This window comes from Barbatula barbatula (assembly GCF_947034865.1).
Source record: "Barbatula barbatula genome assembly, chromosome: 7".
NCBI lineage: Eukaryota > Metazoa > Chordata > Actinopteri > Cypriniformes > Nemacheilidae > Barbatula > Barbatula barbatula.
In genome coordinates, this window is record NC_136770.1 from 1,110,649 (window position 1) to 1,128,906 (window position 18,258).

The following is an 18,258-nucleotide window of genomic DNA, read 5'->3' on the forward strand; positions in this document are numbered from 1 at the left end:
TGCAGGAGGCAGATTCATATTATAATAATATAAAAGCAGATAAATGTTACTGACTTAAATCATTAACAACCGCACATTCTAAATGAATTAATTACAACCTACAATATAATATAACATCTGTAATTTATAAAACGAGTAAACAGAATCATTGATGGGTCAAGAGAAACCGAACCGCGCTCTCTGATTGGCTGCGATTGAAGACTGTTCTGTCAAAGACTGTTTCCTTATACAAGACGCCGCAGTGGCGTTACAATAAATTTGGGAAAAGTGCTTGTAGGGCGCTGTCGTGTTGCAACACTTGCGCATGCGCCGTAGCCGTAACAACCTCGAAAAGAAGAGGTTTCCAGCTTAAGTTGAAAGCAAGTAACACTATTCACGATCCACTTGAGGTCAAGTTTAATTTCATATCCTAAACATTGTCTTTATTAACATCTTAGAGATTCATTTGAGATGTACCAGTGTTCCTCAACTTAAGCCGATCTCGTATGAATCAAACAGCCGCCCGGAGGCGTTGCAAAAATGGCTGCCGAGTGCGGGGGCTTCTTGTAAAGAGACTCTGGTTATGACGCAGCCGACAGGTGGCGCTGTGGAGTGTTGTGTCAAAGGACAGCAGCGCTGTTCACCGAGCTAGCGTTTGCGTTTGCCTCGTTATGTGAACTTAATTCCTAACAGTTCTTATCGCGTCGTTATGCTCTCTTGGATTCATTTATTTCCGAGGCGATCTCTGTTTCTGCGTTCTCGATGGGGTCACCCGGTATCATTCCCTCGGTCTAACTGACAGCTCTTCATCGAGTAGCGCGCTATAAACCCAATGTAAACAAACTTCGATCGGCGGTCGCAGGTTACTCGCGTTTTCATCCACGCACCCCCAGGAATCGGCGACACTGTCCGCCGCGGGTGTGTAAAGTGTCTCGTGGTCGGTGAGAGATGATACAGGCCCTGGACTGAGTTCGATCCGTGTGATTGAGTGTCGGAGCGGGTCTGATTCGTCTCCGGGGCCTCATCTGTGGATGAGGAAGTGAACGGACCGAGCTCACCCAGGTGCGTAAATGCGTTTTATTGATGTCGCTGTTAGCAGCCGAGTGCACGATAAAGATCATTCATTGACGTTAGCTTGTTAGAATCTCTCGGCTAGCTGCCGCAGCGCGAAGTCGCTTGTTAGCGCAATGCTAATGTCGGCCTAGACAACGACAGCTACACGGCTAACGGTGTGTTTAGTTCATGTGCTGTGATCATTTACTTTTATTTACGGTATAGACGAGACTTCATTGAACAGGTACATGTCATTGTGACTTTAATTGTCAGTTGGATACGAGCCGTCAGTCGGTTAGCTTGACCTGCTGTAATTTGACAGGTATGTATGCTAGCGAGTTAGCGTAGTTGTTATTTACCTTTTTTAGAATAAACACACTTTTTGAGGGATTTTCCTGCGTATTAAGTGTTTTGATATGTTGTTCTGTTGTCGTCTTCAATCTGCCATGCATACGTAGACACACATGTGGCAGAACAGTTAGCTGTCAGGTGTCATTTGACATTGACCCACACGTTTTGATACAAATCTTCAGTTTAGGTCAATACAAAGTTTCATAGACACAAAGCCTCTTGTTTTTCTATTGTAACTGCGTAACTTTCAATTGCATTGATTTCTTGTGTGCTGTCATATATCTCTGTTGTGTTGTGTAATTGCAGAAATATTTCCTCCTGTATGTCAAGATCATGTAAACGTCATGCATTGATTTTACTCATGTGTAGGAGAAAGGATCCCATTTGATGGGAGAATCCTCTTTCCTTCCCTCCTGGGTGAATCGGTGATCTGTCAAAATGGGTGTGTTCCCCGTCACGAAACTTAACTAAGTTACACACTAAAATATCATGTCATTGCTGTGTCCGTAAGAAATCTGTGTCTAACGTTGAAATGAATGGGTCATCCTGATATCTTATAGATGAGCAGGAGGCACTGAATTCCATCATGCAGGATCTGGTGGTGCTGCATCGATCCAGTCGACCATCTGGTCTGTGTGACCTGAACAAACCCAAGGCCTCCTCACCCAAGAACCAGGTCGGCACGGTCACATTCTTCCCTTCCATAAAGATGTTTTTAACGCACTGATATAAGCTCGAGTTAAATGGGATTTAACAGACTGTTGTAGTCAGTTATGATGACATCACTTAGCGTGCGAAGTGTCGGTCACCTCATACTGTTGTGCTATTGTTTTTACTCGTCCACAGAATGACGTGAGGGTGAAGTTTGAGTTCAGAGGAGAGAAGAGGTAATGACCACAGATCCTGTTTGTGTTTGTTCATCACTTCTTATTTTTTGCACTTCCCTCTTGTGGTTTCTCTGAAGTAAACCTATTTAGCTGAGCATTGCATTTGCTTTATAATGGAAGTTGTGCCGGTCTGTCCTATATCTACAGAGCCACTTAGCTCAAGTGTGATGTTGGAGTGGATTTGTGCTGTTGTTGCTGAGGCTGAACTGTAATGATAATATAAAGATTTATTTTATTGTGAATTCCAATTAATATCAATCAAACTGCTGCCGGTTAGTTTTGATTTAAGCCATTGTGACTAAAGAAACACAGCTATTTAACACACTCAAACACAACAAAATCATGATTTTCATTTTGGAGCCAAACTCTTCATATTGTTTGTTACTTCAGGATCCTACAGTTCCCACGGCCTGTCAGTCTGGAGGATCTGAGCGCCAAAGCTAAAGTAGCATTTGGCCAGAGCATGGACCTGCATTACACCAACAATGAGGTACCAGAGATGTCATCCTGTCATTATGATCCATTAGAATGTCAGCGTTGGTGTATGCGTGGACGTGTCAGCTGCATTCAAGAATTCAATTATGTAGCCACACCTCTGATTTATGTTTTCCCGTCCATTACGCTTTCCTGTAGCTTGTGATTCCGTTGAGCACTCAGGATGATCTGGATAAAGCCGTAGAGCTGCTGGATCGCTCTGTGCACATGAAGAGCCTGAAAATTCTGCTGGTACTCCCCTCCTGTTCTCAGGTCAGTGTGCTTACACAGTGTCTCATAGTATGGCCACCACAAAAACACCAACAATTTCCAAAACACATTCAGATATAAAATGCTGGAACACCAGTTCTTTTGGTTGGTGGTCTTAGTTTTCTGATGTTTGATTGCATAAAATTGAAGATAAATGTCCATATTACATAAAATGCCACAACATCTGTGCCCCCCCCGTATCCATCTTGCCTCCCAGTTTGAGAACAACTGGCATAACGTCAGAGCTGAAATACAGATACATTTTGATCCTGCTTTTGCAGATCTCCAGTAAGGATCTGTCCGCTCATGAGAAATTGGACAACACCGACTTTAGGTCTGCAGATAAAAAGAGTATGCTGGCACTCATAGGTGTGTTTATAATGCTTCTATATGAACTCAAACGAATTGAATAAAATATGTTTCTGTGTCCTGGCATGCTTCATGTGCTTTAAGCCTTTTGATGGACATCTTATTCCCCTCTCCAGGTTCTCAGTCAACCGATCGCAGTTCTCCTCCTCCAGGTTATATTCCTGACGCTCTGCAGCAGGTGGCCAGAAACGGGTCTTTCACAAGCATTAACAGTGAGGGTGAATTCATACCCGAGAGCATGGACCAGGTACAAACACACGCAAATCTGTTTGAGCTTATGTGCAACAATCAGTCCGTTTCTCTGACACATTTATGTTTCTCTCTAGATGTTGGACCCTCTGTCTATGAGCAGCCCCGAGAATTCAGCATCAGGCAGCTGTCCATCCCTAGACAGCCCGCTTGATAGGTAAAAGAATGCATGAATACACAACACGATATTTTTGCCCCTGTGGATCAGATGGCAGTGTCTTAGCCGGTTCAGACGCATTCATGTTAACTATTTTCTCTAACTCCCGCCCTATAGCGACAGCTATCCCAAATCCCGTATGCCTCGAGCCTTGAGCTACCCGGATAACCATCAGGAATTCCCAGGTAAGCCTTTGCTCCATCTCTCGGTCTGGCATCACGTTAACGCTCACTGTAGTTAGAATTGTACACAATTATTGTTTATTTCCAATGTAAAAGAAGTGTGTGTGATGCTTCACAGAGTATGACATCCCAGTGTTCGAAAAAATAGGAAAGGGTGGAACGTATCCGAGGCGATATCACATCTCGTTCGGTCCGCAGGACTACAGCGATGGTGAGACTACATGCACACATATGCCTCACAATATCATCAGTTTAGTTGGCATTACCATTATGATTTTTCATGTCACAAGAAAAATTTGTATGCTATTAAAAACACTATTTGTATTTATAAAAGAATCGCCATAATAATAATGTTGTTAGTGTATTTTAACCAAATATATCGCTATAGAAGTATAAATATTTGTTTCAATGTAGATTTTGAACAAATCTTGAAAATGAAATTCAATTAACAGATTTATTTACGGAAAAGTTAATTGTGGTTTATTTAAAAGTACTTATTAAAATAATAATTTTAGCTATTTTAATGGATTCTACAACATTTAAGGTTTCACTGAACCTTTAGAATGTAAATGTCTTAACTGAAAATTTTTTATAGGTCTGTTAGTCAAAAATAACACAGACTTTTAACACCAAAATCAGACATTTGTTAAACCCTTTTGAAAGATCTTAAAGCAGTAAAAGCACCAAATTATAAAATAGAACATTTAAACATATACATTATGTCTGGGCAGGTCATGTTTTGTCATCTCTACCAATAGAATCAAACAGACGTAATTTCATAAAAAAGCCACAGCTCCACAAAACATAGAGTCATTTGTCAATCGTGATATATTGTGGCTCAAATATCATCATTACTCCGCTCATTTAAAGCATTATGAATCAATCAGTATCTAGCGTTCTCAAACTATATGCACTCTGTTTTATTTGGCACAGGACGGAAGACGTTCCCTAGGGCACGGCGAACACAAGCTCACGGTTTCCGCTCTCCGGTGAACTTCAGCCCGACAGAGCAGCAGAGTCCCAGCACCAGCAGCGGGAGCAGCATCTTCACACCTGAGCTGGAGGAACCAGGACACCGGCGGCGCGGCAGTGACATAGAGCCCAATCCCACTCTCTCTGTGATGGACATCAGCCCTCCCAGTCGCTGTGAGCAGAACACACCATCTCTTCTCATGTCTTTCTTCGGCTGCTGAACTGAAGTTACCCCCTGTTTACTTTCTATAGCATGGTCAATGTACAATAAATGTCCTTCAGTTTGTGTAATCTACAGGAGCCGTTATTTTGCAGTTTTGCATAGTGTTTAGGCTCTTTTAAAGAGGAAATATTTTGTTGTGGTTAAAGGAGTGCCCAACAACAATTTTACATACATAAAAGGTGTAAAAACACTTTTATTTTATATTATACCACGGGGCTGTTGAATGCTTCTGAATGGTTGACAAACGTTCAATGTGTATTCATTAACTTTTGGTAAATGCACACCTATGAAGGTGTTCCAGGTCTGCCGACCGCATTACATTTCCATGTCACTCAGCCAGTATCTCTTTCAAATGTTTGCGTGATTTTTGTTACTGCTGTGATATAAATAATAATAATAATAATATTATCACTGGCTTTTCTTAATGGACACTGACTTTTCTGTCAGATGACTTAAAACACGCACCCACCACGTGGCTCAAGCTTCTGAGTCCGTTCGCTCTAACAAATGCTTGAAATGAGATGTGCAAGAAAGTAGTCCTTCCATCAACAGCATTTAAAAAATAGGCGAGCATTACAACAAGGGACGCAAATCTGACATGGAACTGAAATTAGATCGACACACGACTCAACTCCATTTTCCCAAGCCAATAACTTTGTTATTCATTCACTTTCGGCTTTACAACTTGGCAGACTGCTCACATTCACACACAGCAACATTACACACTGCATGAAATGCCATTTTAAGGTTACTCTTTAAGAGACAAAGCAACAGAATGAAACTGGTTTCATTGACTACAATAGATTGTTGACTAACTGAAGTGAGAAATCATTTAGTTTAATATGTAAATAAAGCTGTGTTTGTTCTCTCCTCTTCAACAGCTCCTCGGGCTCCAACAAATTGGCGTCTGGGGAAACTTCTGGGTCAGGGTGCGTTCGGACGAGTCTTCCTCTGCTATGATGCCGACACTGGCCGAGAGCTGGCGGTTAAACAGGTGCAGTTCGACCCCGACAGCCCAGAGACCAGCAAGGTAAACGGATCGTTCATCCTTCAGAAAGGTTCACGTGTGGCACGTCCAGTGTGCATATACACTTACTCTGGTGTGTGTTTGTGTATGCAGGAAGTGAGTGCTCTAGAATGTGAGATTCAGCTTCTGAAGAACCTCTTTCATGAGCGGATCGTCCAGTACTACGGCTGCTTACGGGACACGCATGAAAGGACGCTCTCCATCTTCATGGAGTACATGCCCGGGGTGAGTCTGCATACATACAGCACACAAAAAATACCCACAATGCATTACAAGCTAGCATTGCGAGCGATACATTTTTTTGGCTTGATTTTCCTCTTTACGTTTCCTTTTCCAAAAGGGTTCAATTAAAGACCAATTAAAGTCGTACGGTGCTCTGACGGAAAATGTCACGCGTAAATACACACGGCAGATACTGGAAGGTGTGTGCTACCTGCACAGCAACATGATTGTCCACAGAGACATCAAAGGTGAGATGAAAAGAGTCTTTCATCTGCCTGGTACAGGTTTTCAAAGAGGGAATGCCTGGCTCGTGTACGTGACGATGCGTGGACTGGATGCTACAGGAATGTTTATTTCTCTCTGCTTTGCTCTCATTCAGGTGCCAATATCCTCCGGGACTCAGCAGGTAATGTGAAGCTGGGTGACTTTGGTGCCAGTCGACGGCTTCAGACCATCTGTCTGTCAGGAACGGGCATCAAGTCGGTGACGGGCACACCCTACTGGATGAGCCCTGAGGTTATCAGCGGAGAGGGATATGGCAGGAAAGCTGATATCTGGTCAGGCATCCTCTTTTAGGCACTTCCTCTCCAAAAGATGAGATCTGTTTATATTTGAAACTGACGTTACTGATGCTGTTGTTTCCAGGAGCATCGGCTGCACCGTGGTGGAGATGCTGACCCAGCGGCCTCCCTGGGCGGAGTACGAAGCAATGGCGGCCATTTTTAAAATCGCCACACAGCCCACCAATCCCACTTTGCCACCCCACGTGTCGGACCACTGCCGCGATTTCCTCAAACGGATTTTTGTGGAGTCGAAGCAGCGCCCTGTTGCCGAGGACCTTTTACGGCACACTTTCGTCCACTAGCCCCCTCTGACCAATCAGAGAGTTCCGTACGTGTCTGAAGGGTCATATTGAGACTCCTCCCAGCAGGCAGGAGAGCACCTCCCCAGGACAAGTGTGACATAACAGCCTGTTATCTTCACGGCTGAACCTGGGGCGGCGATTTAAAGCAGCTTGATTGCACCTTAATTTCACTCGGGGGTAAGTACCCCTAAAGACCAGAACGGATACCCGTAAAGACTAATGGATGTTTGGATATAAATTCGTTTTAAATGTTTTAATATTCCTCTTGATTGTGGAGAGAGAGCCTCAGCTCTGGAGAGTCCCGGCGGATGCACTGGGTTATTGCAGGAAGATGTGGGACCTCCGAACGAGGCAGGTACGCTGACACGCTGCTAACGGGTTAAAGACGGCGGGATGCACGGGACTCTCCAGCCCAGCTGTCGCGGCTCCTACAAGTTCTCATTTTCTTGCACAGTCCTCATGGTATATACACACACGTACACATCCGATGATCAAAGATCTCACTGTAGAATATTGACTTACTATGTTGTACAAACACAACATTTGCTGGACTTTCCTCTCATTTTATGGTCGCCGCCACATACCTTCTCCCTCCCCTCCCTGTACCTTTAGCTATAGAATCCATCAAGGTCTGTCACACCTCTCCGGCTGATTCGTTTCTGTGTGCCTTTTTTAAAAGAACGTGTCCTCCCTTTTGTATTCTGTCGTCAGCGTCCAGTCATTTTTTTTCTCGAGACTCGAGTCTTTGTGACTTGTACAGAAGTGATGTACGAACGCTTGGCTCTTCATACTGTTTCTAGATCAGCATTAGCGGCTCCGTTCTGCCTTTCCCCTTCGGTCCCTCTGCTGGCAAACTGACTCCAGGTCAGATTCAACCGTGCATTCTCTTTGAAGCAGTGCCGTAGTCTTCGATCTGATCAGGTAGGCAGGTTGAACAAACACACTCACCAAAGCGAAAACAAAAACCCGAACCACACAGGCAGGGTTCAGTGCCTGGACAGTCGTTCATCGTCACTTTGCAGCTCCGGAAAACCAGATTTTCGATCCAGAAAGTTGTTATGACACTCCAAGTGCACTTTTTAGTAAAGACAACACAACCCGGATCGTTTCTGCTAATATTTGCCACACATACACTCCAATAAGATTGCTGATGTCCATCAGTCCACGTCCCAGTGTTCAAGTCAGAGGTGTATTTCTGTACGATTCAGAATTTCACTAATCGGTTCTCAGCACTTAACGGTTTGCCTATAAATGAACCTAGCTATCCCACGATGCCTTGGGACAGGACGTTTCATTCATTCATATGTTTAGCACTTACACGCGCGCTAGGACACACTCCTGGATATCTGATGCGTTGCATTCTCGCATCCCACCCTGTAGTCCGGTATTCAAGTGGATTTGTGCTTTTTGTATTCATGAACTGCCATTTTTAAGTGAAAGTTACTCATTTTACCCCTTCAATGAGAGAGAGTATGGTACTTCCCGTACACGTCAACATAAGCATGCATACGTTTACTCGATTTACATGAAGAATGGAATCAAATTTTATTGAAGCCGATTTCATAAATAGAGGATCAGTGTCGGTTGTAAAACAGAATATATGGTACTAACTTCTCAACTAGAGTAATTACACTCCAAGAACACGTTTACGGTTTTGTTTTACGATGATGTAAACCCACCTCCATGTCTACCCGTGTCACAGAGAGACACGTAGGCTCTCTCCATTTGATAGTTTCTTCACGTTGAGCTGTTGTCGTCGCTGTGGCAGTATTTGAAGGATTTCTTCCGGACTAGAGATTATAAAGTGCCCGTTCATGGACTCGAACCCATGTTTATCTTGATATAAGGAGCATCACCCGTTCAGACAGTGAAGAGAGGAGGCTGTGTGTGTTTGTCACGTGTGTACTGTTTTCATGTTTCTTTGCTGAAATGTTTGCACATTTTGAGACCATGGTTTTTACACTGATTTTAATACGTTTACCAGTGTTTTGTCAGTCGTTGTATGTTATGCGTGTATGTGATGTTCCCGAACGTGTCTTGATGAATGCTGTTTTTGTTCAAGAGGAACTGAGATGAAACCGTTGCCCCGGATACCAGCTTTGTGGGTTGTGTTGGTCACATGGTCACTCGCTGGCATCCACTGTCAATTTGGGGGTGATGTTAGCTTTTGTATTTTTCGGCGACTACTCGGTGGCCGACAGAAACTGACCTGGACCACGGCTGGATAATTATTTTACGAGTACACTTGATATAGGATTGTAATGTCAGGATGGATGTTTCTCTTCACTGGCTGGCATTCAACTCTTTGCCTGAATATGAATTGATTTAGTAAATAACTGTAGCTGCAGAATTCATCTGTAAAAAGTGAGTAAGTGAAGCCTCTTCCAGTTCCGACCGAACGGCCTAACACGCCACTGCTGCCACTCCAGGGTCATGAATGCACTTTGTATTTGTTTGTGTGAATGAATGTGTTGTCCGTTTGTGTTTTTATGTGCGACGATTGATTGAGAAAATGCCAGCGCACTCTGAATGCCTTGCGCCTTGTACAACCCATGATAGAAGAGTGAAATAAAAAAAGACGACGACGTTTAGAATTCAGAAATATGTCATTTTTTAAGACAGTACATTATCTGGTACAGAACTTCTATCTGTTGTTTGTGCTCTTTGTCTATCGAATGAAAAAAGCCATGTTTGTGACCAATAAGCCTGTTTATATCAAATCTGTATATCAGTGGTACGCATATTTTTTTTATATATATATTTTTATTTTTGTTTGGTTTTTTCTACGCATGTTTGGCATCAGAAAGGCCCGGTACGGTTCCGACTGAGATTTGCTGGATGACATCATGAAATTGTCTATAACGACTGGCACTTTGTAAAGTGTTGCTAATGATAATGAAAATAAATAATAAAAGATATTTATTTCACTTTTCACGACGTTCTGTTGATTGTTGGATCGCTACATGTATTCGTCATCATGATAAAGGATAACATGGTGATTTCTTTTACTGCTGTGCTTTTCAGGCCTGGATAAGTCGAATGCAAAATAGATAAAAGTCCAGTGGAAGAAATGTCATCTCATTATATATACGGATGTGTATATTAATATGTAGTTTGTTTCACACAAACTTCATGTTTTAAACTTGAGGCTCCACAACATGGAAACGTTTTGGCTCAATTATTTTCAGTACCAACATATAGAATACATAGCATGCGTTTTATTTGAATTAGTCATCATAAACGATCATATTTTTCAAAATTTGCAATCAATATTTATCACATTTGCTTTAATATTTTTTGATAGTTTTGACCTTTCTCATAATATGTTTTGTTTATTGTTCTGTGCATAAATATATATCATTGTGACAACTTTGGTCAATGCATGTTAAATGTTATTTTAACGTTAAATAACTTTTTGTAGTCTGTACACATGAACAACATAATTACAGTGAACACAAAAATGTGTTTGTTTGAGGAAAAAAATTACATTGTATTCGCGAATCTGGGTTTATTCTAACGAATTGCACAGACCTTTGTACTATTGTTTCCTATTATAACAACACGATATTAAGTCTTTAAACTGTAACTATGTCGCTTTTAGTCGCTTCTGTACGTGCTCGTGAAGTGCTGAGACTCCGCCCTTCCCTTTAAACACGCGAGTGATGTGAAGCTTCCACGCAGATGTGTCGTGTCCCGCGTGGATGAGGTTTATCATGCTGTTCTCTCTCGTGAGATCGGATCGTGTCGCAGTCGGTGTGGTCAGAAAACTGACACCGTTGAATGATGTCATCGCGCGGGGCATCAAGTGTCCATCAAGCGCTTTACACGCGCAGAGCGCCGCGGCGGACGCTGGGAAATATAAAAGCATCGATGATTTACCGGGACCGCGTCTGATGACCACCGCATACTGGATCTTTATTAAAGGATACGCCGATAAAAGTCACGCAATGCAGGTAAACACAACTAACAGCAGGTTTGCGTTCACTCCAGAATGTAATGCTGAATAAAACAAACTATTGACATATGTTATATATCATTAAATCAGGAATGGAAAAATAAACATGATTTGTGTAACGATGTTGTTCATTTATCATTTTAAATCGTATTATAAGTATTGTATTTGTATTTATGATTCGTTTTTTTCTTACGCGTTTACATAAAATTGTGCATTAGGAATAAAACTGATTTATTTGACGTTTGTTTACGTTATTAATACGCGAATTCTTCATACCAGATTTTTCTTTATTTAGTGATTTTTCAATTTGATGGACATCAATGGTCCTCCAGACAAAGTTAGGAAAAACTCTTTAAACCAGGGGTGTCAAACTCATTTTAGGGTAAGGGCCGGATGGAGAGAATAGTGACAATGTGCGGGCCGAATCACCTTTTTTAAACCATATTGCACCAAATTACAAATGAATTAGCAAAAAAACTAGAAAGACATACTGTTCTGTAAAAGGTGCATTTAATAAATCCTCAGAACGGTTCAATAACACTCTTATTCCTCTTTGAAAAAACTATTTTGTTTAGGTAAAGGCAATCAAAACCCTTTCCTTTGAATATGAATATTTTTTGTCAGATACTTTTTAAACTAGTAATGACAAAAATGCAACAGACTCTATTTGTGTACAGACGGTCACATTAAATATGAACCATACAAGCTATACAATATAATTCACTAATAGGAAAAACTGCCTTAACATATTTAACAATTAGTACAGTAGTACAACTTTACTTTGGATATGAACATTAAATATATACTAGAAATTCCCTTTAACAACAAAAGATCTAGATCGCATCTGCATTATGATTTTAATTCCTGACATCTCTTTTCTTCAACCACATCAATCTCATGATGTCATTTATCTGTCTGTTTGTGAGTCGAGAGCGCAGGTTGGACTTGTTAATGTTCATTACCGATTCTTGATGAATTCTCCCTCTGAAAACGGCTTTGATCCCGCTGCGATTTCGTTGGCAATCAAATAGCGTTACAGCTTCATCAGTCTCTGTTCTTTTTGTGATCATTGACTGCTTTTTTCCGAGGCTAAAGTTAAATTATTGACTTTTCGAAGTTGTCCAGTGTATTTATCATATTTCTCTGCGTGTGTGCCGTTTAATATTCTACTCGTTTTGCACAGCCACGGCTTGTGAGCAGATTAAACATACCGGCCTACCGTTGAACTCACAGAAGAAATACGTCTTCTTCCGTCAGTTTTCTTTATTTGGACATTTTAAAATCACTAGTCCTTGCCGCACAACTTAGCCGACTTTGTTTTCGAAATGTAGGCGGCGCTTTAGAATGCGCATGCTTGTTAGGGGTTCCGGCAGAAGCCCAATTAAATGATCAATGATAAAATAAAAAAATTAATAAAACAAAACATAATATGGCAGCGAAAACCTGATTGTATTAATAAACTTTAAATTAATTAAAATAATAATAAACTTTTATTTCATATTTGTATTATTTTTCAAATCTTCCCTCGGGCCGTATTGGACGCCTTATCGGGCCGGATACGGCCCGCGGGCCATATGTTTGACACCCCTGCTTTAAACACTTAGTTTTGTCTAATAGTGCGCGTGATAGCGCCTCCCAGCGGCCATTGTTTTATTCTGCGCAGACCTTTGGGGCCGAAAGTCAAACATTCCCCAATAAACCTTGTCTAGTAGTTTGTCTGTGAATTGTAAGTCAGCTTGGTGATTTTTCACCCGTCTGTCATGCAGGTGGAGCACAAGCGGCTGTACGGTCCCATCTGGCGTTCTCGTTTCGGGCCGTTTGATGTGGTGAACTTGGCGAGTGCAGATCTGATCGCACAGGTGATACGCCAGGAGGGCCGCTACCCCGTCCGGACTGACCTGTCGCACTGGAAAGAGTACAGAGACATGAGAGGACAAGCGTATGGACTTCATGTGGAGTACGCGTCTCACACAAACGGGCCGTGTTAGATCATGTTGCGTATAAGCTGTGTTTATTTGCATTCTCTCTGTGTGTTGTAGCACGGGTCCTGAGTGGTATCGTATCCGCAGTGTTCTCAATCCTAAAATGCTGAAGCTGAAGGAGGTGGCGGCGTTCGCGCCCGTCGTTCACGAGGTCGTGTCTGATCTTCTGCAGCGCCTGGAGCTTCTGCGTTTGCGCAGTCACGACCAGCGCACCATCCACGACCTGGCATCTGAGCTTTACAAATTTGGTTTTGAGGGTATGTGTAGGTGTAGGAACATTGTACATATTGCGCCGGCAAGACTGGTCTAAAAACACAGACACGTGTCGTCTTATCGCTCAGGAATCTCCAGGATTTTGTTCGAAACACGGTTGGGATGTCTACAGGAGGAGATCCCCACAGACACACTGCGCTTCATATCCGCCGTCAATGAAATGTTGAAGCTCTCTGAGACGGTTCTTTTCCTCCCACGCTGGAGCCGTGGCATCCTCCCCTTCTGGAAACGCTTCGTCCAGGCGTGGGATAATTTAATAGACGTAGGTATGAACGATCTGTTTAACATGTATGTGAGATAGGGTGTGATGCAAGGACATGAGACGGATTGTGAAACAAACCTCATGGCAACTCTCTCTCTCTCTCTCTCTCTCTCTCTGTGTGTGTGACTGTCGTTCAGCTCGGTGTTTGATTGACAGGAAGGTGAAGCAGATTGAAGAACAGACGAGTCGCGGAGAGCAGGTGGAGGGGATGTTTCTCACTTATCTGTTATCCAGTAACAAACTCAGTTTGGCAGAAGTGTACATCAGCATCACAGAGCTTCTGCTGGGCGGTGTGGACACGGTACGAAACTCAGATCCGTATCAACACAACCGAGACCTTCCGAGTCACCATCGTGAAACCTTTTTTAAGCTTATTGGGGTGAAATGATCATGCATTTTGTTCATTCATTTAGCGTTTTCATCGGAAGGATACTCAACGGTTTTAAATGGGAAGTATACTCTACGGTTAACACATAAGCAAACACTATGTTTTTAAAAGTGACTTCAATATCCTTATTTAACAAAGGCCTAGTCCTCGCTTTAGCCAAATGTACGGGAAACCGTCCCCATATTTGTTTTAGTAATGTAAACTAGGGCTTAATGGGAAGTGAACTAAATACATGTTTGAAGTAAACCTTCAAAATATTCCTAGAAAGTGTACTATATAGATTTTTTGAAGTATACTAAACTGGGAAGTATATGTCTGCGACCCCCACTTGCGGTCGTTGCACTTGACCACTTTCATGACGTATTTCCTGTTTTTAGCCCGAGTGTTCTAGTGGGTGTGAGGATCCCAATGGAACATGTGGTACTTCTAGCCCGTTGGGACACTTAGCAAGTGCAAACATGTAACGTGTTTCTAAGTATGTGATAAAAGCAGTTTTACAAAATACAAAACTCTGAAGCTTTCACCAATAGGACGTGCAACCTACATTTTACTGCGACATTATATATCTAATTCATTATATGGTCAAGTCAAGTCAAAGCAGCTGTACCCAATAAAGCAAAAGAAAAAAACATGTTAGATATAGATATAACCTTAAGAAGTGGTTGTATAACTTACGCTGCAAAGCTTTCTGCTCTGTTTTGCAAAGCACGCTCACGACTTCACGTAATACATAATTACGTCGAAAAGGAAATATACTGAGGTGGAATACTAACTGGGAAGTCTACTAAACTGGTTTTCAATAGAAAGTATCCTCTGTATTATTTCAATGAGAAGTACACTGAACGGTTTTTATGGGAAGTATACAATTTAATGTCAAATAAAAGTACAAATGAAGTACACAACTTTTTATTGTATACTGTATATGGTTTTAATGGAAAGTACGCTAACATTGGAAGTACACTAAACCTGCTTTCAACAGAAAGGATACCATATATTATTTAAATTAAACAATTTAGTGTCTAATGATAGTACTAAACGATCTATTGTATTCTTTCTTATTTGAAGCAACATTACTAAATGTAGTATTTTTATAATGAGATTCAAGTAATCTGCAGTTTTTGGATGACCGTCCCACACGGCTCTAACTGCTTCTTTATGGTGTTTTATGTCAGGTTTTGTGGTCCTAATCTATGTTGTGAAAGGTCAAGGACTCCTAAAGTTTTGCGCACACGCATGCACACACACCCCCACAGAACCAATAACCTGCTGCGCAGCATTCCAAACTGCAGTCTTGATCTGTTTTTGTGAATTTATAATCCCTGCGCTGATATGAAGAGAGCGTACCACCCTCCTCTTCCCCTTTACTCGCCCGTCCTCTGTCTGTTCCATACAGCGCCTCAAGATCTTTATATACATTATTCGATAAGTTGTTTTACAGTCTCTTTGTTCTAATGTGCTCATCAGACCTCCAACACACTCTCGTGGACTCTGTACCACCTGGCTCGAGATGCAGAGATACAGAAGCGGCTGTACGAGGAGGTCGATTCTGTGTGTCCGAAGGGGGAGCTGCCCACCACGGACCACCTGAGCAGAATGCCCTACATGAAAGCCGTCATCAAAGAAACTCTCAGGTAGAGGAAAGTAACCTGAAATCATTTATTCATACAAAAACACTCACGTCAAGTAAACATGGATGGCTGCTGCTGGTGTAAACATAAATGATGATTTTAGTAAAGGGACCTATTCGATGTTTTTTCCGTTGAAATGCACGTGAAAGGAGACAGACCTTAAAAGCATCTTAAACGTACCATATAATTCTATATGACTTGTGCAATATGTTCCAGATCTGCAGTTGACATACGCGATCAGATTCATTTTGATATAAAGTGCATGTATATGATTACTGATGGAAAAGGGCTCTTATGAAATGACCCTCTTAACAGAATGTATCCTGTTGTCCCCGGTAACGGACGCCTGACTGTGGATACAGAAGTCATCCTGAATGATTATTGGTTCCCTAAGAAGGTATCCACATATACACACAAACACCGATCAGGAAACATTACTCCACATATCTCATATTCAATAACCCTCCATTACCATCTCTCACATGACAGACACAGTTTCATCTGTGTCACTACGCCATCAGTCACGATGAAAATGAGTTTCCGGATGCTGAGGATTTCATTCCAGAGCGGTGGCTGAGAGACATCTCGTGTCGCTCTCATCATCACCCGTACAGTTCAGTGCCGTTCGGGGTGGGCGTGCGGGCCTGTGTGGGGAAGCGAGTGGCCGAGCTGGAGATGTACTTTGCTCTGTGTAGAGTGAGTATGACACATGTTATCTGTACATTCACTTTTACTGCTTCTTTCTCTCTCCTTTATGTTTCATACAGCACCTTCAATTGTTTTTTACTTTCATATTTGAATTAGCTTTTGTTTCATGTTCAGTTATATTTGTAGCAATTTTGTTACGTGCTTTTGTCATTTATTCTTACTCCTTTTATTTTATTATTGTTATTTTTTTAATTAATCGCGTTTTATAATTGAAGATTTTATTTAAAATTACTTTTTAAGTTAAATTTTTTATTTTCAAGTTTCATGTTTTTTCTTTATTTACGACTAATAGTTTAATAGTTAATAGTGCTTAAATTACCTACATTTTTTTAAATAACGCAGTATTTAGTCCTATTATTTATTTGCTTCAATGAACCGTTAATGATAACAACCCTAAAGTCTTCATTTGGCATCCATTCATTCTTATAAATATCTAGGAGAAGCAACAGAGACAATAAAGAGATCTCATTTCTAATTTTTGTTTTCATGTCTCATTGGATGTTGATGTTTAAACGTCAGTGACCTCAGACTTTGCTGTAATCTCACTCATATGAATTTACCCCTTGACCCTTTGACCCCACAGCTGATGCAACATTATGAGGTCAGAACAGTGGACGGGGCCCCGATGGTACAGCCCAAGACTCGGACCCTGCTCATTCCATCTGAACCCATAAACCTGCGCTTTCTGCCCCGGGCCTGAAGGGACGCCGTGTGTTCATCGAACACTTTTAATTCATTTAATTCCAAACCTGTTTTTGTGCACCAGAGCGTGTCAATGGAACACAGAGAGAAAGTGGACGCGGGCCAGCAATCAAAATATAATAAGTCAAGATGAAATATTTCATCAGATATTTTCAGCTGATGTGTTTGGAGTCTGCAGTGCATTTTTATTATAAAGGTGTTTTTTTATAAGCAAATAAATACGAAGTGCCACGCTGTATGTGGCTTCGATGCAAAGTCATTATTGCAGACGAGAGACGGACGGACGGATTACTCGGACGAAACCTGCTCTTCACAGCAGTCTGTAAAAGCAGAAAGAGTTCTTTAAAGATCATATTCATTTAGCCTTATACTCATTATTATAGTTAATAGAGTAAACACTCTTATATAGATGTTTTGGTGTTTCAGTGTTGCCGTTCTCCGTTTGCACAAGCGTTGATGTGGCAATTGGCAAAGACGTGTGGATGTGTTGAAACATCTTGAGCAACTAAACCACATCAATCTTTTAAAAACAATGAAAGCTGAAAAAGTATCGGAGGAAATGTGATGGTTATAACGAGAATTGTATTGGTTTTAATGGAAGCTGTTATGGTCTCTGTGTGTCTCTACTGGTAATGCAATTACATTTTGTGATGATCTGGTGAGCAACTTTACTAAATGTTCAAGAAATAAAAGAAGAAGACTGCTACTTTGGTTATCTTAACGTTCTTGGTAAATGCAACAATGTAGATAACTAATTTGTGTAATGTGACAGAATGAGAAATCCTGCCCTCTCACGGCCTCTGTGTGTACTGCAGGTCAAACATCAACCTGTTTAACATGAGACGGGTGAGAAAGACATATCTGATAGACTTCATCATGTTGTCTGATCACAAAAATATACGGTATTTACTTTAACAAAGAACTGGAAAGATTTTCAGAAATGGTCAATCTGATGGTATAATGTGAATCTCTCTTACAAATTATGCAAAATGAATGTTGATTACACTGATCATGAATATCATTTATAGAGTCAAACTAAACGATTCGAGTTTTGCAGCACTTTTGATTTTCAATGTCATT

General features: G+C 41.4%; 2 protein-coding genes across 3 annotated transcripts; both read left to right on the plus strand.

The window, feature by feature from the left end:
* The first annotated feature begins 588 nt into the window (after positions 1 to 588).
* On the plus strand, positions 589 to 10,212 carry map3k2 (mitogen-activated protein kinase kinase kinase 2). 2 transcript variants are annotated; one of them, XM_079459836.1, is made up of 17 exons: positions 589 to 1,041; positions 1,753 to 1,825; positions 1,944 to 2,059; positions 2,230 to 2,270; positions 2,661 to 2,760; positions 2,904 to 3,017; positions 3,296 to 3,383; positions 3,500 to 3,630; positions 3,710 to 3,789; positions 3,907 to 3,974; positions 4,090 to 4,182; positions 4,905 to 5,117; positions 6,048 to 6,196; positions 6,287 to 6,418; positions 6,534 to 6,663; positions 6,795 to 6,972; positions 7,061 to 10,212. In XM_079459836.1, exons 2-17 carry the CDS (start codon positions 1,822 to 1,824, stop codon positions 7,278 to 7,280), a joined length of 1,857 nt encoding a protein of 618 aa, XP_079315962.1. In that variant the 5' UTR covers positions 589 to 1,041; positions 1,753 to 1,821; the 3' UTR covers positions 7,281 to 10,212. The 2 variants fall into 2 exon arrangements, with proteins under 2 accessions (XP_079315962.1, XP_079315963.1); XM_079459837.1 differs by lacking the exon at positions 589 to 1,041 and adding an exon at positions 1,323 to 1,354.
* A 717-nt stretch (positions 10,213 to 10,929) lies between these two features.
* On the plus strand, positions 10,930 to 18,255 carry cyp27a2 (cytochrome P450 family 27 subfamily A member 2). Its single transcript, XM_079459846.1, has 9 exons — positions 10,930 to 11,233; positions 13,002 to 13,192; positions 13,275 to 13,474; positions 13,559 to 13,756; positions 13,890 to 14,053; positions 15,605 to 15,771; positions 16,084 to 16,165; positions 16,258 to 16,464; positions 17,060 to 18,255. The coding sequence occupies exons 1-9, from the start codon at positions 10,982 to 10,984 to the stop codon at positions 17,174 to 17,176; spliced, it is 1,578 nt and encodes a 525-aa protein (XP_079315972.1). The 5' UTR covers positions 10,930 to 10,981; the 3' UTR covers positions 17,177 to 18,255.
* The last annotated feature ends 3 nt before the right edge of the window (positions 18,256 to 18,258 follow it).

Coding starts and splice junctions, on each gene's coding strand:
- map3k2 (XM_079459836.1), top strand. Junction 6,419..6,533: donor TCATGGAGTACATGCCCGGG/GTGAGTCTGCAT, acceptor CTTTTCCAAAAG/GGTTCAATTAAAGACCAATT. Junction 6,664..6,794: donor TGTCCACAGAGACATCAAAG/GTGAGATGAAAA, acceptor GCTCTCATTCAG/GTGCCAATATCCTCCGGGAC.
- cyp27a2 (XM_079459846.1), top strand. CDS start 10,982: ATGAGGTTTATCATGCTGTTCTCTCTCGTGAGATCGGATCGTGTCGCA. Junction 13,475..13,558: donor TTACAAATTTGGTTTTGAGG/GTATGTGTAGGT, acceptor CTTATCGCTCAG/GAATCTCCAGGATTTTGTTC. Junction 16,166..16,257: donor ATTATTGGTTCCCTAAGAAG/GTATCCACATAT, acceptor CTCACATGACAG/ACACAGTTTCATCTGTGTCA.